General features: G+C 43.8%; 1 protein-coding gene across 1 annotated transcript in view; it reads right to left on the bottom strand.

Moving 5' to 3' along the window:
• Window positions 1-22,304, bottom strand: part of LOC135383925 (uncharacterized) — a 104,354-nt gene that overhangs the window by 29,132 nt on the left and 52,918 nt on the right. The window contains exons 7-8 of the mRNA XM_064613208.1: window positions 13,072-13,183; window positions 4,191-4,337 (exon numbers count right to left, since the gene is read on the bottom strand). Coding sequence (XP_064469278.1) covers window positions 4,191-4,337; window positions 13,072-13,183 — 259 coding nt within the window. The remainder of the gene's footprint in view (window positions 1-4,190; window positions 4,338-13,071; window positions 13,184-22,304) is intronic.

A 22,304-nucleotide genomic window follows, 5' to 3' on the forward strand; every position in this document is an offset into this window, starting at 1 on the left:
TTACAAAATTGATGTATGTTTTAATTTAGTACTGCAAGTGATCACTGCGTTCGAGAATGCGGACGGCGGTTTTCAATCCGTCTCGCGGACTTCAATCCCGTTCTAGGAAGCGGATCGAGTTGAGAAAGATCGAAGTTCGATCCTACTTGACCGTGTCCGTGTGGCAGCGTCGGATCCGCATTGAGTTCGATTAGCATCGGCTCAATGCGAATCGAAAGCGCCCGTGTGACAGGGGTATAACGGATACACCACAGGCGGCCATACTGAAATACAGGTAAACGGACGCTGTGCCTTTGCTTACTAGCGTTTCTTTTAGCCTCTATTGTTCTCCAAGTCGCTTCAGCCCACTGAGTTAATGAAAATGAAAACTATCCTGGGTGTGCTTGTAATATAGGCATATGTGACTTTTAATTTGTGGTCGACTCAACATGGTTTCCATCTCTCTTTCAGGCCTAAACGGCTATTCCTCTCAGCGTCTCTCGGAAAGTTTCCGGTGTTTACTCTTTGAACAATGGTTGCCATTATTTACCTCTAATACGTTACACGTAAGAATGCTGGATATATGGGAAGTATTGTCAAACGTTGATATGCGTATTTGCAATAGGTAGTCTTGTGATATTTTACACATTGCTCTTCTATCGCATGTTCTTTTAAAATACGTGCTGTCATTTGTAGCTGTAATACGCAGTGAAGAGCTCAAAATATCAAAATAAAGGATATTGAGACGTGTACTCTGACTTTTTTTCGTAACTGCATTCTGAGAGATCATTATTAGCGGAAGCAAGGAGTGTACTTCCGGGGACTAGTGTCATTATCTCTGATATAGAGCTAAAACTGACATTAAAATACAGCTCTAGCTAAAGTATAAGGGCGCTGGTCGTGGAAACCCTTGCATCCCTTGAATATGCATGATATACAGGGTGTCCAAGAAAACGTTTCATTGAATTATAATAAAAAAACTACATCACCTAGAGTCATGCGGTCAACGGCATTTGTTCTTACTAGGTTTTCGCCACCTCCTGACGTGAATGTCATGTAGCGTATGTTTAATCACGTAAATTTTTGCAAGCTTAAGTCGGAAATTTGTCAAGTGAAGGTCACTTTTTTACCTCACCAATGTGAAGAGCGTGTCTAATTTACTCAAATTAATGATAATTGACAGGGATATTCAGGAGCTATCCCATCGGAGAAAATACCCGAACATGATGCTCTTCGGGGCTCCCAGAGAATAGCGCGCGATGAATTTTTCTGCGCAATCTTTGTCAGTCCCACGAAAGGAGGTTGGAAACCCAGCCCGCCCAACACCACCTAGATAACACAAGGCCTCTTCATGCTTCCCTCTCCCAGCGTGTGACGTAACGCTAGTTGCCCGAGCCTGATCCCGAGTCCGATGGCCCGATGCATGCTGACGCAAGCGTTGTGCAACTTGCCGGTCATCTCTCCATGCTTCTAGTGTCTGTTTCATCAAATTTTTATATGTGCGTCCCGTACTGCATTGTCAGGTTTCTCGAGTGACAGGTACGTATGCTTTTGGAACGCCCTATGTGGAGATGGGCAGTTAACTGAAACCATGTTGGTGAGTCACTTCCACATGGGCCGGTGCCGCGTTCCTCGCTGTCGAGACAACGACGACGAGGGCCCAATAGTGCATGTGTTCTCGTTCCCAAAGGATGAAGCTTTCAAGGTATCATAGCTGAAGGCAATTCCACGCGCAGATTTTAAACCGACCATTCGTTCCAAGGTATGTAAGTAAATTTGAAGCCTGCCGCTGAAATGCGCTGTGGGATCCTGCTTACATGTTGATTGTAATACGGTCGTTCTCATTCTCTCGTAGGTCTGCGAACTGCATTTTCAGCAATCGGAATTGTCGCGAAACTCACGCACACCTATGGGGCCACTGGGAAGACGACTGAAATCGAAAGCGATCGACTACGATTGGTGCCAGGTGATGGCCTTCAGTTTATCCAAACTGCCCGGCCTACATGTCATCTACGCGTGCTCGTCGCGAATCAACGAATTCCAAACGTGCCAGGATGAAGAACACGACTCTTCAGAAAGCCCTAGAAAATTCACTAGGAACCAGAAGAGAAGAAGTGACGAAGAATTCAATGTCATCTATGACGACCTATGCAAGTTAGGAGGCATCTGCAAAACCAATTTTCGAGAATGAGTGTGACCGACAAGTGCGCGATGTTTCTCCACATTGAACGAAACCCATCATCGCACTTAAGCTTTTATGTAACCATTTATATGTTCGAAGGAGTAAAGTACTATTTTCAACGTTAGGATAAATAAATACTTAGAAGTGCTTTAATCATCAGTTGGCATTGTTCCTGAGTTGATGCTAAATTCCATTACGTCCGTTAAAACATCGCTTTCAACAACAAGAGCGCGACGTCGCTTACATAGGCATGCTCTGCCGACCGTCCAAGTATCAGAGGGAAGCAGCGGAGGGACAACTAGCGTGACGTCACGCCGTGCATGAAGAGGCCTTGTGTTATCTAGGTGGTGTTGGCCCACCCTGGCATCGCAGAAAGAGGTAACACAGGCATGACTTATCGCGTCTGATTTTCGCTGGGATAATGCTTTCCCTCTCCCAATTTTAGGAACTGTTACTTTTTCAACTACCACTCTGTGGGCTGGCTTTGAAACCCCCTTTCGTCGGACTGAGTGCGACTGCGCTCAAAAGGTCATCGCGCGTTATGGTCCGCTGCTCCGATAAGGATGATGTTCGGCTATTTTTTCCGATGGCATAGCTAGTGAATATCACTGTCAATTATCATGAATTTGAGTTAATTCGGTACGGCCTTCATATTGGTGGGGTTAAACAGTGACCTTTACTTGGCAAATTTCAGAGTTCAGTTCGCAAATATTTACATAAATAAACCTGCGATACATGACATTCATATCAGGAGGTGGCAAAAACGTAATAAGAACAAATGCCATTGGTCGCATGATCCTAGGTCGCGTAGTTCTTTATTATAATTCAATGACACGTTTTCTGGGACACCCTGTATATGAAGAGACGAAGTAGATCCGAAACCGGGCCCATAGGGATCGAAAGCGGCCGTCGTGGGACGTCAAATTCGCATATATTTGACTTGATTAGCAGTGTTATTCTGAAATACAACGATCGTCAGTTGAACAGAATGCGTATGTCCTGTGGATGTAAGCAACATCCGCACCGGTGCGTCCGTGGGATGTTCACGCGTGGTTACTGGTTGTGTGGGGATGGATTGTGTTCCTTGGGTTGACGCGTCTGTTACATATAAGTTGAGCTTTCTGGCGTTTCTGTTAGTCTTTCGGGGTCAGTTTCATATTGATGTCGGTACAGCTTTGCGCTACGCAAACTTGATGCTATAACTAGCTTAACCACCGAGCCTCGTGATCAACTCTATCAGGCAGTTAACCTGACAACTGCGCATCAATCAGGGATCTTTGATAGCCGTCTATTTCAAATAACACGGGCATTTCGTTATTCCAGTGACACCACGGGTATCTTAGTGGCGAATCGACTGGTCGATCTCAAGCAAGCACTAGTATCGGCTATAGAGCAAGGAAATCTGACACGGTGGGGCGGCACTCGATTTCACGACCGAAAACCAACCACGAAGTCTTTGCCCACATCGGCCCCAGGCTTCCTACTGCTTTGTCCCGGTAAATGGGGAAGTGGCGACAGTGATTCGTTGAAGTTCTTGCTGGATCCCAGATTTCTTGGCAGATCAAAGAAGATTAGCTCGTCGTGGTTGATCGCCAGTTGATCGAAAACAGCCAGCAAAATATGTCAATTTCATTCTATACAAATTTACTCCCACTTACTAATTCAGCGGAACACGCCTTTTCTGTAAGATGCAAAACGGAGGCTCGAGATCAGCCAGTCGAATATGTCATCAGGGCAGAAGTTTATCCCTTAGCTGACACAAAATTAAGCGCTGCTCAATATAATACTGGCATTGCTCCTAATATGAGAATTGATCGCTCGTACTCCTCTCAACAACTGTTAACGTTAATGGAAACTGCGAAGTGTCACAAAAGGCGTACGCCTCTGATGTTCAATAAATTATGAAGGAGAAGCATGTCATCGGTATTATGGTTGACTGGGACCGTCTGGTTCCCTTTCCTGTGCGTATGATGAATGAAATGAAGAAGACTCTTCACTCTGGAAAGCACGTAACACAATGATGCATTACTTGATCCGAAATAAGCTCCTTTTGATGTCCTCTTCTGAGCACGAAGAAAACTGGTTGAAGGTATAGCCCTTATCTGTGTTTGCCATGAGGTACCCACCAGAAGCGTGACACTCGTTTCCATTTCTCCCATCATCACGGGCTCCAATGCTGCATGCAAGAGTAAAATGCAACGGATAATTCTCCCCCGCATTAGAGGGACGTTAAAGTGAAATCGCTAAAGCCGGTGCTAAACACACTAAGAACGAAACAGGACAGACGCACTGCTGTGAAGCGCTGTGTAATATATATATATATATATATATATATATAGTAAAATATAATAGAGTAATAATAATAAGTAATAGTAAAGTAATAAGTAATAATAATAAAGTAAAGTAAAATATATATATATATCTTTATAATAGGAAAAAAATAGCCGGAGCTCTTTGGCTGCACGTATAGCATATGTCTGTAACTCAAACATCGCCATGCCAGTACTGGACAGCTGTTTCGGCCTTCTTGGACCTCATCAGCAGTACGCAGGCAGGCAACGTTTGAGTGGATGGCGTCAGAAGGTCTATATATATATCTTGAAAAGTTGGAGGTGGATCGGACGGCTACGTAATTATAGTTGAAATAAATGGGAGACAGAAGACGAAAGTAGGGGAAGTAACAAAAAAGGGGTTTATTAAAACTTAAAAATTATAAAAGTTAGGGAGGATGTCTACGTTACGGCGGAAGCTCCGCGTTCTTCGGGACAAAAGAGCTAAAGGTTTAGCTCTTTTGTCCCAAAGAAGGCGGAGCTTCCGTCGTAACGTAGACATCCTCCCTAACTTTTATAATTTTTAAGTTTTAATAAACCCCTTTTTTGTTACTTTCCCTACTTTCGTCTTCTGTCTCCCATTTATATATATATATATATATATATATGTATATATAATGAGGGAAAAAAGCCATTAAAGAAACAAATAAATGATACTAGACGTGTTTGAAATTCAAAATTACAGATTAAGATGGCTTCGATGGCTGCACGCAGAGAAACAGATACTCATGGAACGATGCGACAGCACCAGAGGACACGTGTTTCGTCGTGTTTGCGGCTCGTCAGCACTGGGTAGCTGCGCATCGTTCGGAATTGGCAAACCAGGGGTCGCTCAGCGAGCGATATACACCTGGGAGGGTTACTGAGCGCTCCTCAATGCCACAGTGCAAGCCAGTGAATTATAATGAGGGGAAAAAGTCATTAAAGAAACAAGCAAATGGTACTAGACGTGTTTGAAATTCAAAATTACAGACTAAGATGGCTTCTATGGCTGCACGCAGAGAAACAGACACTCATGGAACGATGCGACAGCACCAGAGGACACGTGTTTCGCCGTGTTTGCGGCTCGTCAGCGCTGGGTAGCTGCGCATCGTTCGGAATTGGCAAATCAGGGGTCGCTCAGCGAGCGATATGCACCTAGCAGGGCGACTGAGCACTTCTCAATGCCACAGTGCAAGCCAGTGAATTATAATATTACTATATATATATAACGTGGGCAAACTGAACACTTTATTGTCTCTGAATCCACGCCTAAAAAAAGTCAACGACAACCTACCGGCCCACCAACCAGCTCACAACCTCAACATCAACCTAGTCAATCTCATCTGGCCATTATTAAGTACAGTGGCGGGCCAGGTGATCTTCCATTCGACAAGTGGTTGCGACTGTTTGAAAGGAAAGCCGATGCCCTGGATTGGACAGATGACGACAAAGTAGGCAATTTCTGCGACTATGTGGAAGGCGAAGCATTCCGTTGGTATCTCTGCGAAATATTTGAACTTTGCACCAGGTGGGAGGAGGTGAAAGATTTCATGACTACACGCTTTGGTTCTTCAGAGCTGATCCATTCCGCTCATTCTTTCACTGCCGACAAAATTCGGTACAATCGGTTCGGGATTACTACGAGCACAAGCGACGGTTGGCCGAACAAGCTGGTTTGAAAACTGCCCACTTGATCTCCGGACTAACCGAGGGCTTGCTTCCTGAACTTGAACGTCTGCTTGGCCGGACGGAATTCAAGACACCGTTGGAGTGGTTAAGCGCTGTTCAGAAGCTTGCGTCGACACTTACAAAGACGCCAGCTGCAACAGTAAGGCGGCCGTCGTCCCGGCCGTTCAATACTCCAGCGACTTCAAATGCTCATATCCCCCACACACCAGCTTCGCAACCTGTTTTCCCAAAGACTGAATGCAGGCACTGTGCTAACATTGGCCTCACTGGACAGCTTCACTGGCAGAATGCGTGCCCCTACCGGCCGCACTGTGTTTCTTCCGTCAGTGAGGACCAGGGAAACGGGAAAGGCGACCAAAGGTAATCAGATTCGAAGCATTCATCAACAATCATCCCGTACTCGCATTTCTTGATACAGGAGCAACAACAACTTGCATCAACGAAGGCGTTTACAATGAACTTAATCTCCAGCTTATTCGGAACTCCAGTATTCGCATTCATCAAGTCACATCACCATCTCATACCCTGGGTCGCGTTCACCTTCACCTTCGAATTGGCAATGTCCTCCAAGAAGTAGAAGTTCACGTGCTTCGAGGCATGCAAGCTGAACTGCTTCTCGGGCTGGATCACGCCTCTCATTTTGGCCTCACGCTGGACTTATCCTCGTTGACCCTTTCGCAAGGCACCTTGCGGCTGAATAAGCAGTCACTTTCTGCACATTCTCATGTCAGTGCCACCGTCCTTGATCCTGCTGTACTACTCGAACCGGCTGACTCTCCTACATATTCCCACCTGTCTGCAACGGAACACGAAGCACTCGGTGACCTTATCCGGAGCCATTCCCAGATTTCCTCTAAGTCGCAAACAGATATCGGAACCGTAAGCATCGAGCGACACGGCATTACACTCTCCAATAACGTACCAATTCACAGAAGCCCATACAGGACGTCACAAGCAGATAGGAAAGAGAGAGGGTCTGATGAAGCCCTGGTTAAGCAGTGAGCCGACTTGCTTCTCAGCGAGAATAACCGGAGACGCATAAGGCGAGAGAGAGGATCTATCCTGTCGACTCATGTAACGTGGGAAAACTGAGCACTTTATTGCCGTCGTCGTCGCTCTCGTCACACACACACACACACACACACACATATATGTATATATATATATATATGTGTGTGTGTGTGTGTGTGTCGCCGCAGATATATAGACGAGCAGCAAACACGGCGAAACACGTGTGCTCTGGTGCCGTCGCCTCGTTCCATGAGTATCTGTTTCACTGCGTGCAGCCATATAGAAGCCATCTTATGTAATTTTGAATAACAAACACGTCTAGTGTCATCTACTTGTTTATTTAATGGCTTTTTTCCTGCATTAGAATTCACTGGCTTGCACTGTGGCATTGAGGAATGTTCACTCACCCTCCCAGGTGTAGATCGCTCGCTAAGTGACCCCTGGTTTGCCAATTCCGAACGATGCGCAGCTACCCCGAGCTGACGAGCCGCAACCACTGCGAAACACGTGTCCTCTGGTGCTGTTGCATCGTTCCATGAGTATATATATATATATATATATATATATATGAGTCGTGAGCCACTCACCTATTTTAGTGAAAGATAACATGCTTATTAATCAATACAATGTGGTTTGCTTTAGAGATGGTTTAGAGCTGCAGCGTGTAGCGGATGCTGAAATTCTATTCTCATTTTCCTGTTCCACTGTACAGTTTCCTTCAAATTATTTTGGTGCAAGCGAATAGAAGTAAAAGGAAAGAATCAGAATTTCGTGTAGCCCATATCTGTATTAATAGTAGGGAGGTGTATTATAGTTGCTGGATATAAGCATGGCACCGCTTCTTTCCTTTTTTCTGTACGCATAGGCATAGCCAACGCGCATTCCTGGCCTGCTTTCACTCGTTTTTTTTTTCTTCTTTTCTTTTTTCTCTCTCCCGTACGCGTCGGTCGGCAGACGGTGATTCCTATTACATCTGAACCGAAGCTCTATCGTTTTATGGCTGCATACATAGTCTATATGGACAGTGTTTTGCGATGAATAATTATTGACTTAGAGAAATAATATAGATTTCTGTGACTGTGAAGACTCGCGACGCTCGCTGTGTGTAATGGAAAATGTGAGTCTGTATGTGTGTCTGTGTGAGTGCCTCACACCACCGCAGCACCCCACCCCATCTCATCATCATAACTTATTGTTGTTGTGTGCGTGCGTATTTTATGCGGGGACCACACTTGGCACATAAGTTCTTTGTGTATGACTCTTCCTGTGAGTCGAGTAAAGAAGTTATGTACGATTGCGCGAAATATTAGTTCAAAAAATAAAGTTTATCGCGCGCGTTTTTTAATAGAGTTCTTTGTGGAAATGCATTGCGGGCAAGGCGAAGTGCTTGTTTTGGGTGCCCTAATTTACCAGGATTCGCACAGATTTTATGAGCCTTGCACGCTGTTATCGCAGCGAGGGCCGTATTAAAATTACATCTGTTAGGCTTTCGTAAAGCGGTGTGCTTTGTTCTTATCGAATCGCTCATGCCATTAGCGTAGAAATGAATGGGTGTGTTTGTTAGTTAACCGTCAGTTATTGTTGTAGGTGCTTGATGGATTGCGCGTTTGTCGTGCTTGTAGCTGTGTTCAAGCTTAGTTTTATCGGTAAAATTCAGAGTATGTCGTATATGCTGCTTAATAATTTTCTGAGAGGAGAAATGTGTGTGTCTGTTAGTTGTTGTTGTTTGTTAGCGTGTATCTTGTCATGCTTCACGATTCTTGTGTATGCCCTTTGCTCGATAAAGCATGACACGCATTATAACTGTTATCGTCTCCGTGAATCGAATCTGAATTTCACTGCAATTTGTTGGAGGTAAGCATGATTATTGGATTTTCATAGCCAATGTGAACAAAAAACGGACGGTTGTGTGCCTGCTCATGGAAGCAAATTTCGAAATGGAATGGTGAAAATTACTTTCGTATGCTAAAGTTACTAATTCTTTCCATGCTTCATTGCATGACAGGACGCGGAAGTCGCAGGAAGGAATGAGAAGTAAGAAAAAGTTGGAGCGCTTAATTGATACTTAACCGTGTTTTAAAAGCAAAATCAGCAAGAGAACTCTACAAGAGAACTCTACTAAGTAAGAAGAACTGTTTTGTGAATCGTGCCGCCTCCCACCCGGCTATTCTGGCGAGAGCTCTGTTAAGCTACATTTCTTAGGCTTTCTTCAAACGGTGTGCTTGCTCTTGGAATCACTCACGCATTTAGCGTGAATTCAGACAGCAGAAACGAATAGGCGTGTTTGTTAATTGTTGTTTTTCAGTTGTTGTTTGTGAGTGTTAGCTTTTGTCGGGCTTGTAGCTCTGTTCAAGTTTAGAGTTCCTGGTAAAATTCAGGGTTCGTACTATTACGCGGTTCCATAATTTTCGGACAGTAGAAACGGGAGTGTGTGTTTGTTCTGTGTTTTGTCATGCCTGTCGGTATGCACATTGCTCGATAAGGCATGACACGCATTATGACTTATGTGTTGATGACGGTGCTTAATTTTGCAGTCCTAGCGTAGAAAATCGGGTAGCTGAGCGTTGAATACAAATTTCCGTCTCTGTGAGACGAATCTGCTGCAATTTGTTGCATTTCAAGTAATAATATTTAAAGTTCATAGCGAACGTGAACAAAAAAGGGAGGGTTGTGTGTCTGCTCATGGAAGCAAGCTGCAAAACGGAATGGTGAAAATGCGTTTCATATGCTAAATTTAGTCACTCTTGCCCTGCGTCACTGCACGACACATCATATAGCAAGCAGAAGTGGGGGGGTTGAAGAAAACTTGGCGCGCTTTGTGGATAATAATAATAATAATTGGGGGTTTAGGTCGCGAGACAAGTGAGATCAGGCTTTGTGGATAGTGCGCTACTTTTAAAGATCAAAATCAGAAAGAAAATATGATTTTCGCGCATTGAGTAAGCCTATTGATCACTTTGAGTGGTCCAGGCTCGCTTATTATTTTCTCATCTTCAATAGGGGCAGTTATTTTAGACAGAAGCAACAGCGTCCATGAAGAGAGCGATGATTAGTTTCTTGAATTGTTGCACAAAAATGTTGATATGGTTCTTAATGATTGAAAGTAGAAAAAGCGCTTTGTGATATGTTTATTTAGTCATTTAGTAAGTCTTCGCTTAATTGCAAGGCTGAGTTTTTTTTTCTCAGCTTTTGCGCATGGATGGTGTTTTCCTTAATGGGTGAATATAATTTATGACTGTTAAAAATTAGAGTAATTTCATATGATCTTCAATAACAGGAGCAAGGGCATTTTTTGTAGTAGTAGTAGTTTTTGTAAACTTTAATGTAAGAATAAAAATCAGTAATAGCGCAGTAAAGAAAATAATATGGCGATGTAAATTCAATTAATACCAGGGACCATGAAGCACTCCTGTCCGGCGCGCATTCTTCACTCCTGATAGCAAGAGCGAACTTTGAAACGTTGACCGTTAGGGCGGTGGTTGGGTGCTCACAGGAGCAGCCTCAGACAATGGGAGGAAATGATGACGTCAAACAGCGCGGTGTCTGGTAGACTAGTGCTTCATTCTCGCAGGGGAAGCTAGGGCAACGGTTGTGGTGTAGGTCCGCACCCGTCTGGATTTTGCTTTAATGCAAAATTTCCATAAACAGTGACGTCATAATTGGTTACTATATTTAATGAATAGCAGACGAGGATTTGCGAAGCTCTCCTCTCTGGACGACCTTTGGAACGGATGACGTTATGATCAATGACAGTGCAGAGCTCCTGATGCCCTGGCGGAGAAATCAACGGACGCTTCATTGCTTCGGGTGGATCTCTGAGTGGCGGTCATGCTATTGGTGCTCTCCTCACCACGGATTTCGTGACGAGCGACTGTTTTTGACTGAGTGATGTGTGTGGAAATACTTCGGTGCCGGTGAGTTGTCGTTTTAATACTTTTGCTGTTGTCGCGTTTACCTACCCCCTAACTGCGATTACTTGACAGCGTGTATTGGAGTAGTGTATGCTTTGCGATTTACCTTGTTGCGATTAGCAGAAAGTCTTCCCCTTGTTGTGATTAGCAGAAAGTCTTCCCCTTGTTGTTGTTATTCTTGTCCGTGCATGCCCAAACATGTTCGCAATTTCCTTGTTGCTATTCTCGTCGGAGCATGCCCGCACATGTTCGCGATGGAGAAAATCTTGTGTGTGCCTGTTTTCGCGCGTGTTTTCCCCTCGTTAGCACTTTTTTTTTCTGCATTCCACGGAAGTCACCATGACGACAGCGGTGCTGCCACCTGACGTGATGCTTTCCGACCTGCCTGGTGTGACGCTTTGCAAATGGCGGCGCCCATGGGCTGATGCTATTACCGAACCTGGACTGACAGATTAATGAATTGAATACGTATAGTAATGACTTGAATTATTAAATGAGTTTAGAAAGTGTATTTATGCGTATGTGCGCTTGTTTTCATGTGTCTCATTATAGAAAAATACAACTCAACGATAATTTGATATTTTCCTCCTCTCTCTCTCGTTGGAATGAATAGTAATTGAATTTATTAATTGAAAACTATATTCTACGCTCTATTATCGCATTCTTATGCGTGTATGAGCGATTTTAAGTGAAACAATCGAAAAAAAATAAAAACTGGGTGGGGGTGGAAATTGCAAAATTGGGGGTGACAGGGGGGTGAGACGAGGAAGGTATCAAATTGCTCGTTAAGTTGTATTATTCCAATACTACTGTTGGGATGTTAAAAAAGACTCATACGCCGCAAACAAGAAAGCAATACCTGTCCCCTGTTGTGGCAATGCACAATGGGGTGCAAAAAACACTCTACAGTGAGAGAGCCCCGAATAAACGCGTTTTGTTATCCGGTTTCGTGTATTCGCTGATTCAACTTAGTTCAGAATGCTGTTTACTCTTCTGTTACTGATCCACAAAGAACCTTCCCAATCTTCTGGAGCGATTGAGAGTGAAAATGAAGAGGCTTTGTGCGGACATGCTTTTCTCATAAATTGGACACAAGATCTCACTAGCAAAGCCTGTTTTGCGGACCTTTGTTGCCACTACGTAAACTTCGGGACACGAGCAGCATAGCATTTCAATGCGATTTCGAAAGCGAAAGGGGGATGTGACGAAAACGGAGGAACCGTGAAAAGACTTGCTTCCAACATAAACATGTAGGAACATTTTGAACGTCAAATACTTATTAGCATTAACATCTACATCTTGGCGAAGGCATACCTCGAAGCTGTCATTGCGATATGGGATACAGAAACGCTGAGAAGCCCGGAATCAACCGCTCATGCTCCCCGGCGACCACACCATTTCCAAGAGTAGCCGAGAGAACGTTCAACATCTCAAAGGAGCCAAATGAGATTTACTCAACTGGACTACAGAACATGTCTTAAAAACAGCAAATGGAAAAGCCTAAGATCGGGTACAAAGAAGATGCACGACACTTACAGCTCAATCCAGCCATTTGATGAATCCAGCCAATTTGATGAATTCAACTGAACAATACAAAACATACTAAAATAGCAAAAGAAGGAAACGTGAGATCTGCACAGAGAAGACGACACGACAGCAGGAGCCCAAACCAGCCAAATGACATTTACTGAAGTGAACTACACAACACATAGTACTACAGCAACATAGTAATTGTTTTCTTGTAGCAAATGGAGAAGCCTGAGATTCGGCACAAAAAAGGCGACACGACACCAACAGCTGAAACCAGCCTAATGAGATTTACTCAACAGAACCATGTAGCAGAACTAAAATAGGGAGATCTGAGACTGGGTACAATGAAGACGATATGACACTACCAGCTGAAAGCAGCCAAATGCGACTCACTGAACCGAAATATGTACGGAAATTAACTTAATGTGCAAAATCCTTCATAACATGTACAACATACACTTTTGCAAGGTGTCTGACGGCCCAGAGATATCCTGTATATTTTCCTGGCTTGTCAATGCCCATAGCAATATTATTCTCTGTGCAAAATCCGTTGTCAATCAAACTCCCACCTGAAAAGAACAGAAAACAAGATTAATAATGCAAAATTGCCAAATGCCTCACAATACTGATAGCGAGGACGTATGGATGTAATTCGAGCGACAAGTGCAAATGTGCACATATGTTACTTGTACGTTCGTACAAGTGACACACTCATCAAGCAGGAAAAAAACAAAGCAAAAAAACGTGCACTGAGTACATTGTCACTTGTAACAGTAATCAATCAACGCGACGCTCGAGTTGGGTAGCTCGTGGAGGGTTGTGTCGTTCCTAGTGACATATCGTTTGAAAACGTGGCTCTTCTATATTTTCTTTTTCTTTTTATTCGTCTACAAGCAATTGTTGTGGTTGTCCGGTGGTTCGAGCAATGATCGCGCTAGGGTCCACTGCCGGTTCTTGGAAAACACGTTTTCGACGACTTTCTGCTACTGCTCAACGTCCGGCTTGTCGGAAAGCGCCATTCGATGTGCATGAACGACTCTTGTGAGTGCTTAGCTTACATGAAAATGAACACATTCGCTTCCAATTTCGAACACTTCGCTTCGGCAGACTGGAGCATCGTGTGCAGACACCCTTTTGTCAAGCATGGGTCTACCGATGAATTTTTAACATAGTTTTCCAAAGCACATAGCTGAGAGCAGAGGTGCAATAATTACATGCCTTCTCGCAGAAGTATCCCAGAAAACGGTTTCTGTGCAAGGCGAGTGTTTCGTTTTCTAGACAACGGCACCTGCATACATGCGTTAAACAAAAACTGATGCTCAGTGTGCACTATCTTCCTTATTCAGTAATTTATACCGGTTTCCATGCGTACCCGTGAATACGCGACATGTCTCTGACATTCCTAGTACTTGATGCCATGCCGCAGTGGAGGAACAGAGGAAGATGTTTCCGAGATGGTCGGCTAAACTTCAAATTCAACATCAGAGAAGACATCGCATGGTCGAGAAACGACAGAAATTTCTGACAAGACAGAATTTTTCTGTCTGACACAATACGATTTTTGTAATGCATATGATGTCTGTGTATTAGATTACCTTAAACATTGTTTCGATAATTTTCAGAATATGTGTTCTTTGCCTGTTGATAATGTTGATGAGCTGTGGAATTTCCTTAGGAGTGTGACATCTGACTGCTTGTGTCGATATGTTCCCAAAAGGAAACGTCACGTCAGAACCCGTAATCCTTGGATTACACGAGATATGATTCATTTAAAGCGCAGAATAAAACGAGTCAGGAAAGCCAAAATGCAACACACGGAATCTTACGCAACCGTTGTCCAAAATCTCAAAACAAAGATTAAAAGCGCAAGATATAACTTCTATAACTGCAAGTTAGCCTCTTTTATGAAGAATTCCCCTGCGAAGTTCTGGCGTTACCTTTCAACATCCAGCTTTCGCCTACACAAAATACGAGTGAATGGTCAGTGCATAGATTAGAGCACTGCACGGGCCCGGGCGTTCCCAAAAGCCGGGCTGGGCTTGGCGTTTTTTAGGCGGGCCTGGGCCGGGCTCGGGCTTCAGCCACCGGGCTCGGGCTGGGTACGGGCTTGACAACGCCATACATGGTCGGGCATGTACGAACATAATACGAAATGAACATATTTCATTTCACGAGATTGGACAGCAGAATTTTCACGTTACTTTTTTTCCCCATTGGTTATGGGATATCAGGTATTTTCATCTGAGAACTATCACTTTTCTACATGTGATCATGGTTATTTCGTGAATGGGTCTGGATTTCACGCGTGCATTCACCAGAGGTGGGCAAAACTCCTCACGGTCTTTGCCCTCACCTCGATTTTCCTGGACGGAGCTTTGTCCTCACCTCACCTCAACTACTTTTCGGAGAAGTTTCCTCACCTCACCTCACCTAAAAAAAAATTCAGGAAATTTTTCTCGCCTCACCTCACCTCAAAACATTATCAGAAAAATTTCCTCACCTCAGCTCAGCCTTTCCTGAAAAAATTTTTCCTCACCTCACCTCACCTCAAAACCTTTTCAGAGAATTTCCCTCACCTCACCTCAGCCTTGCATAAAAAAGTTTTCCCTCACCTCTCCTCACCTCAAATTCCGTGAGGTGAGGGGGTTCAAGGCGCCCTCACCTCACTTGTAGTTAGGAGAGTGCCCCTCCCTGCTCAAGGTCGACGCTTGTCACTTTTTTTTAAATGACGAAAGTATGCAGCGTAAAGCAAGTATCGAGACTAAAGCATCAGGTCCCGACTCTCTGCTTCAGCGGTAGATTGTGACTGTAGGTGTTTGTGGCGCAAGCGCAACAGAGGCCAGAAAGCGCCACGACTGCGGTGAGTACCTGATGAATGGCGATGATAGCTAAAATTATTTACGGATCATGTCCTACGCATTATATCATGGCCGCTCGCCATCAGCTAGTGGAATGGCAGGTGCATTGCTAATTGTCTCGTTCACCGCCTTCGCATGGCATCCGATAGGTTGAGCGCTACAGTAGTGGTCGAATCGAAGCGCAGCTTTGTGAATCATAATCGTATGAGTGTCACGTCATCAGTGCGCCCAATGTCGTCCCCATATTGCCCCCTACTTTTTGTGGGATGTGCAGCCAGAGTCTAGACCCATCGTCAGGACTCAGGACCAGCCAATAAGCAGCGATTATTGATAGTGAAGTGCAACGACTCGCGTCGTTCGGTTTACAACAGTCACTGAAAAAACAAAGTAAAGAAGACAGCCCTAACAACTACCTTTCGCCAACTTGCCTCATATCACCTAAAAATTTTCGGACAAATTTTCCCTTTTCTTCTCTCGACACACGAAAAAAGTCCTCACCTCACATGAAAAAGGAATCCTCACCTCAGAAAATTTTAACAAAATTTTCCTCACCTCACCTCACCTCAAAAAGTTTTTCAGAAAATTTTCCTCAACTCACCTCACCTCAGCGTCTTCTAGGAGGGTTTTACCTCACCTCACCTCAACCCTTGCTCCAAAAGATGCTCCTCACCTCACCTCAAATTTCGTGAGGTGAGGTGAGGGTGGGGGAGCCCTCACCCTCACAAGCCCTCGCGAGGGTGCCCACCTCTGGCACTCACACACATTTGGGGACGATTGGTGTGGGGTCCTGCACGAGCGTCAGTTAGGTTAGGTGTTGGGACATATTTCGTTCACGTGAGGGTCCGGCGCGAGGGTCAGTGAGGTTAAGTGTTCAGACATATTTCGTTTTTATGAGAGTCCAGCAAGAGGGTCAGTTAGGTTAGGTGCTCTGATGTATATGTCGTTCGCGTGAGAGTTCACGAAAGACCGGAGCATGTGCAATAGAGCGGCGATGAGTATCTCTTGAACCGCAATGTACATACGCCCACGCGCCGCTGCGCGCTGCGTTCCCAAGCAAGCATTCACCAAGCACAGAGCGGCTTGCCGGCAGAGAAACACAGCCGCTGCTGCGTTCGAGTGTAACTCCTGACTCTCCACCAATTAGCTGCGTCCTTTTCCTTGCTGCGTTCTGCTCTTTAGTAAATCTAAATACGCCTCCGAACATTGAGAACAAATAGAGCAGAGGCGGTCTTGGACCGGGCCTGAGCATGGAAACAGTCAGGTACGGGCTGGGCCCGAGTCGGTGGAGCCGGGCCTGGCCCGGGCTGGAAATATATAGAAGACGTCGGGCCCGTGCCGAGTACGGACTGTAGCAGCCGGGCCTGGGCCGGGCACAGGCCTGAAAATTAAGCCTGTGCAGTGCTCTAGCATAGATGACCGCACTCTTTTAATTAATATTTTGCCTCACCTTTTGTGAATGACAATTGCGCAACACCTTGTATCGATTATACTAATCTTGATCTTCCTGATATTACGATTACTTTCGAGGGTGTCTTTTCGGCCTTACTAAACTTGGACCTCAAAAAATCACCAGGTGTTGATGAAATTCCAAATCAGTTTTTGATTCATTACGCTGAGTGGTGTGCTAAGTACTTGCACCTTTTATTTGTCAAGTCCCTGCAGTTCAGCACGGTTCCGACTGAGTAGAAACGTGCAAGGGTAGTCCCAATACCTAAATCCGGTACAAACATCGACATTGCTAACTTCCGCCCAATCTCTATACTATGTTCACGCTCTAAAATTCTTGAGCACGTCATAGCCAGTCATATCTTCTATTACTTATAGGGAACGTAACTTTTTCTTCAATAACCAACATGGATTTCGTAGGGGTCTCTGAACCACAACTCAGCTCATCGAATTTGTGCACGACCTAGCAGAAGTGCTCAACAGAAAAGGGCAGGTTGATGTCATTTTTCTAGACTTTTCTAAAGCATTTGATTGTGTTTCGCATACCAATCTGTTACTTAAACTTCGAAAATTGCTTAATAATTACATTGTTGTGCGCTGGATCGAATCCTACCTTAATAACCGATCCCAGTATGTCTCTATTAATTCTTCCTTGTCACCTCTGTTAGATCATGCGTGCCCCTGGGCTCTGAATTGGGGCCGTTGCTTTTTAATATCTGTATTAATGATATTGTGTGCTCTCATGATGTCACCTTTATATTGTATGCAGACGACTGTGTAGCTTACAAGGAAATTAATAGTGCGGCTGACCAACTTTTGTTAAACTCCTGTCTTTCGTCTATCACACAATGGTGTAACATATGGCAAATGACTTTGAATTCAAGCAAGTGTGCTGTACTAACTATTACACAGAGGAAATCGCCCTTACTGTGGGACTACACTTTGACTGCCGATGTATTATGTAGAGTTTCTGTGTATAAGTATTTGCGTGTATACAGCTCTTCTAACCTGAACTGGAACATACACATAGAGTAGTCTAGAAATGTAGCCCACCTAGCAGTGCCTATCTAGCAAAACAATTGCTAGATACGCTAGCTAGCGTATTTAGCATCAACAAACAAGACCGCCCCCGTCCCCGCCCCATCCCGCTCTTGCGAATGTTAATTAGGGCTAAACCACGTGAGCGCCAGCCCACAGATACCGACCTCACTGTATCATCTGAGGAATTAACCACGTGGGCACCAGCCCACTTTCACGACTCTATCTGGTAAGCCATCCCTGCAACATGCCTTTCTTAATATTATAATTAGGTGCACGCCCTACTGTGTTGGAGTAAACCACGTCAGAGTGATACCGACCTCACTGTGTCATCTGAGGAATTAACCACGTGGGCACCAGCCCCCCCCCCATATCGTAAGCCAGCCTCCAGCAAGTCCCTCGCACGTGCAACACGCGCTTCTTATTATAATTAGTTTGCATGCACACCTACTATGTAAATAACTAAGACTGGGCACGCGCCTCAGTCTTATAAAAACGGTGCATGCAAACGGAGATTAGTCAGAACAATAAAAAATGGCAGACCAGTTCTACATCAATTTACTCTCAAACGCTTCCACCGATGTATTTCCTAGTAACACGATGAGTAAGTTCAGAGTTAAACTTGCTCATCCCGTGCACTTAGATGGGAAGTGCGAAGTTGCCCTGACAGAGGTGAATGTCCCGTTTGCAATTAAGAACGTCACGGACACTGTTAACGCTATATCTGAAACTAGTCTCTTTGCTCCTACACTCACAACAGAGCAAATTAAGTTTCGCGCAGGAGAAAACATTATCTTACCAATTCGACAATTCCTAACGAAACATTTAAAAAGCCAAGCAAGGATTCTACGTGTCACTGGACATTATGAGCTACAACTGCCACTCAATACCGGACTTGAGTTGAGCCTAGCCCTCTCTGCCAAGCTTGGTTTTCCTGAAAAGATTATTGGATGTTCGGAAGTGGATGAAGGTCAACCAGTAAAAGTATTGAAGTATCAAGAGGATACAGAAGAAAAAATTACTTTAATCACGTACCGCTCACGTACAACAAAATATGAAATTCCAGAAGGGTATTACGAGTCGGGAAAGGACCTAGTTGATGCAATAAATCATGCATACCGAACAAAGCTAGGGCTACCAGAAAGTGCACGTGTTTTGTTTTATAATCCATACAATGGAGTTTGTCAGCTGGAAGGTCGTAGCGAGGGTTATGTCACATTTCATCCATATTTGGCTCTGATGCTTGGATTCGGAAAAAGGACAACCTTCTCAAGTTTTGCTGTAGCCCAGCGGGATGTCTGTCTTTTTCCAGCACAAAATTATATATTTATTTACAGTGACATCATCGAGAATGAAGCTGTCGGTGATATCACGGCACCTCTTCTCCGTTTACTCCCTTTCAGAGTGCAGAGTCGGAATGAAGTGATTTCATATTCTTTCACTAATCTTTACTATAAATATGTGATAGCAAAAGAACTGACCACCATTCAAATCGAACTGGCAAACGAGATAGGTGATTTCATTCCATTCATTGCCGGCTCAGGACGTGTTGGAGTGACACTGCATTTTCGAAAATGTATATAACACAGGCACCCTGTTGCATAGCACATTATGGTACGGGCAAACGTGATCAACCACTGCCACATTATTCAGCTCCTCTTTATCAAGTCGGATCTGGTTATTTCTCTGATTTAGTGCAGCAGTTTATACCTATACTAACGAAGAAGGTAGCTCCCTACGTGGGTCGAAAGCTCCTCGACACTGGACGACACATAGCAGAAGAAGTTAAGCAGGGATCAACGTTTAGAGAAGCTCTAAGGAAAGGAGTTGGTCGTACAATCCATTCAACACGTGACGAGTTGCTTCAGAGGCTCAGAGGAAAAGGAAGGAAAAGAAAACAATCTGTCAACAATAAAAGCAAACGTAAGAGGGTGGGTCGGTCAGTAAAATCCCTGAAGAAGCGAAGAAAGGTCGATTTTTTTACTACAGAAAATGTCTAGCATCGCAATAGTACATAAGAATTCCTGCCTCTGCACCACAAACCAATTGGAACTGTTTTCTCTTCCTCCAACAAACTTTTCCTTGGAGAAGTCAGAATATGTGGAGTTTTTTCCAGTTTCTGCCCCTACAGCAAGTGGTGTAATCGAATATAATGTTCCAGGTCTCGGAGGTGGATTCTTTGACTTGCAGTCTAGTTTTCTACACATTCAATGCAAAATTGTACGGAAAAATGGAGATACAGCATCAAGTACAGTTGGCAGTACAGTGACACCAGATAGTGTGATACCTGTGCAAGCATTTGCATCCTCGCTCTTTCATCATGTCCACGTCTACCTTAATTCGACACTGGTTTCTAACTTCGAAAATTATGCATATCGTTCATACTTGGACATAATAACAAATGCTAATAATGTTACTCAAACTCACACCCTCTCTGCAATGCTCTACGAACCAGATCCAGTGGGAGAATCTGAAAATTTTGCCGCTCCTGTTGAGGCAAAAGGAATTTTTGCACGCTACAAACGGACCAAAGGTTCGACACTCTGCGATCTTTATTCCCCTATCTTCAGTGATATATGTCAACAGGAAAAGTTTCTTCTCAATGGAGTCGACATAAGAGTTGTCCTTCGTCAGAACACAGATGATTTTCGACTTCTTGCACCTGCCAGCGAGACTGAAAAACACACTATAGAGTTTTCACGAATTGTGTTGTACCTGCGACGTGTGCAGGTTTCTCCAAGTGTACTCGTCGGCATCGAACGAAGACTTCAGACAACTCCAGCATCATACCTCCTTCGAGGATTAGAGATTAAGTACAGGACAATTGCTCCAAATCAATCTCAAGTGATTTTCGATTACCTTTACAGTGAACGAGTTCCCTCAAAGCTGACAGTATTGATGGTTAGAAGTGAAGCCTACCAGGGTAACAGACAAAGGAATCCATTTAAACTTGAAAATTTCAAGCTTAAGAGAGCTGTGCTTGATGTTGGTGGACAACAGTACACAGATGACTTTGACTTTCAACGATCGATCTACTCTAAAGGATATATGAATTTGCTTCACAAGCTGAAGCGGAAAGACATACCTCTAGCTCCGGCTGCATATGAGAAAGAAACGTTTATGCTCTACTACCATCTCACTCCAGATGTGGAAGTGCAGTCGCTGAGTCCAGTGGTACAAGCCAATGTTTGTCTCACCCTAACATTTGGTGGAAATCTTACAGAGGCTGTTACAGTTCTCTTTGTTTCAGAAACACCTCGTGTGCTAGAAATCAACAAAGACAGACGAGTCAAATTCGTATAGAAAAAAAAATGGAGGAATGGGAATTTTATGCAGCCTTTGCTCGAAATCACTGCACAAGGCCACTGTTTCGTGGAACATTTGCATGCAATGAAATTGCAAGTCAAAAAGCTGAACCAGGGCTGTATGTTGTAAACACAGCTCCTAGATCCTCTCCTGGAGAACACTGGACCTTATGTTACATCTCTAAGAACAACAGCATTTCTTATTTCGACAGCTACGGCATACGACCAGTTTGCAAAGAAATTTACCAGTTTATTCACCCAACATCTTCCTTTCACTACAATGCAAAACGACTTCAGGGATATGGATCTGCTACATGTGGACTGTACTGCTTGTATGTAGGTAGTCTTCTAGCCTGTGGTTTCTCTCTTCAAGAGTGCACTCAGAAGTTTTCACCAACCAACTTCAGACACAATGACAGATTGATAGAAACACTTGTTCGAAAAAATTTCCCAAGAAAAACAGAGGATATGTCATGCTGTAGTGTACTATGAGCATTCAATAAAATTTCAGTTTGCCTGAAAAGAGCTTTATTTGTCAACTTAATTTGCACACTATATAATGAATCATTGGTAATAAAAAAAATCTCATCTGAGATAGACTATTTACAAACAGTGACTTGCAAACAAAGACATTGTTGATGATTACATACATGCTATTAGAAACTGGTTATTTCATACACATGCAGTCAAACTCCTTTATAGCGAACACCTTTTTTAGCGAAAATACCACTACAGCAATTTTTTTGCGGTCCTGCTGGAGCCCTATAGGTCCAATAATGGACATCCTTTTTAACGAAAATACCTTTACTGCGAATTTTTCTTGCCGTCCCCTGAGTTTCGTTGTAAAGAAGTTTGACTGTATAATCAAAAATTTTCTGACACGGATCATTTACAAACAGTGACTCTCATCTGAGACAGGCTATTTGCAAACACTGACTTGCAAACAAAGACGTTGTTATAGATTACATACATGCTATTAGAAACTGGTTATCACATACTCTTATAATCAAATTCTTAGAAAACAGGTTATTTCACACACATAT

This window comes from Ornithodoros turicata, chromosome 1 (genome assembly GCF_037126465.1).
Source record: "Ornithodoros turicata isolate Travis chromosome 1, ASM3712646v1, whole genome shotgun sequence".
NCBI lineage: Eukaryota > Metazoa > Arthropoda > Arachnida > Ixodida > Argasidae > Ornithodoros > Ornithodoros turicata.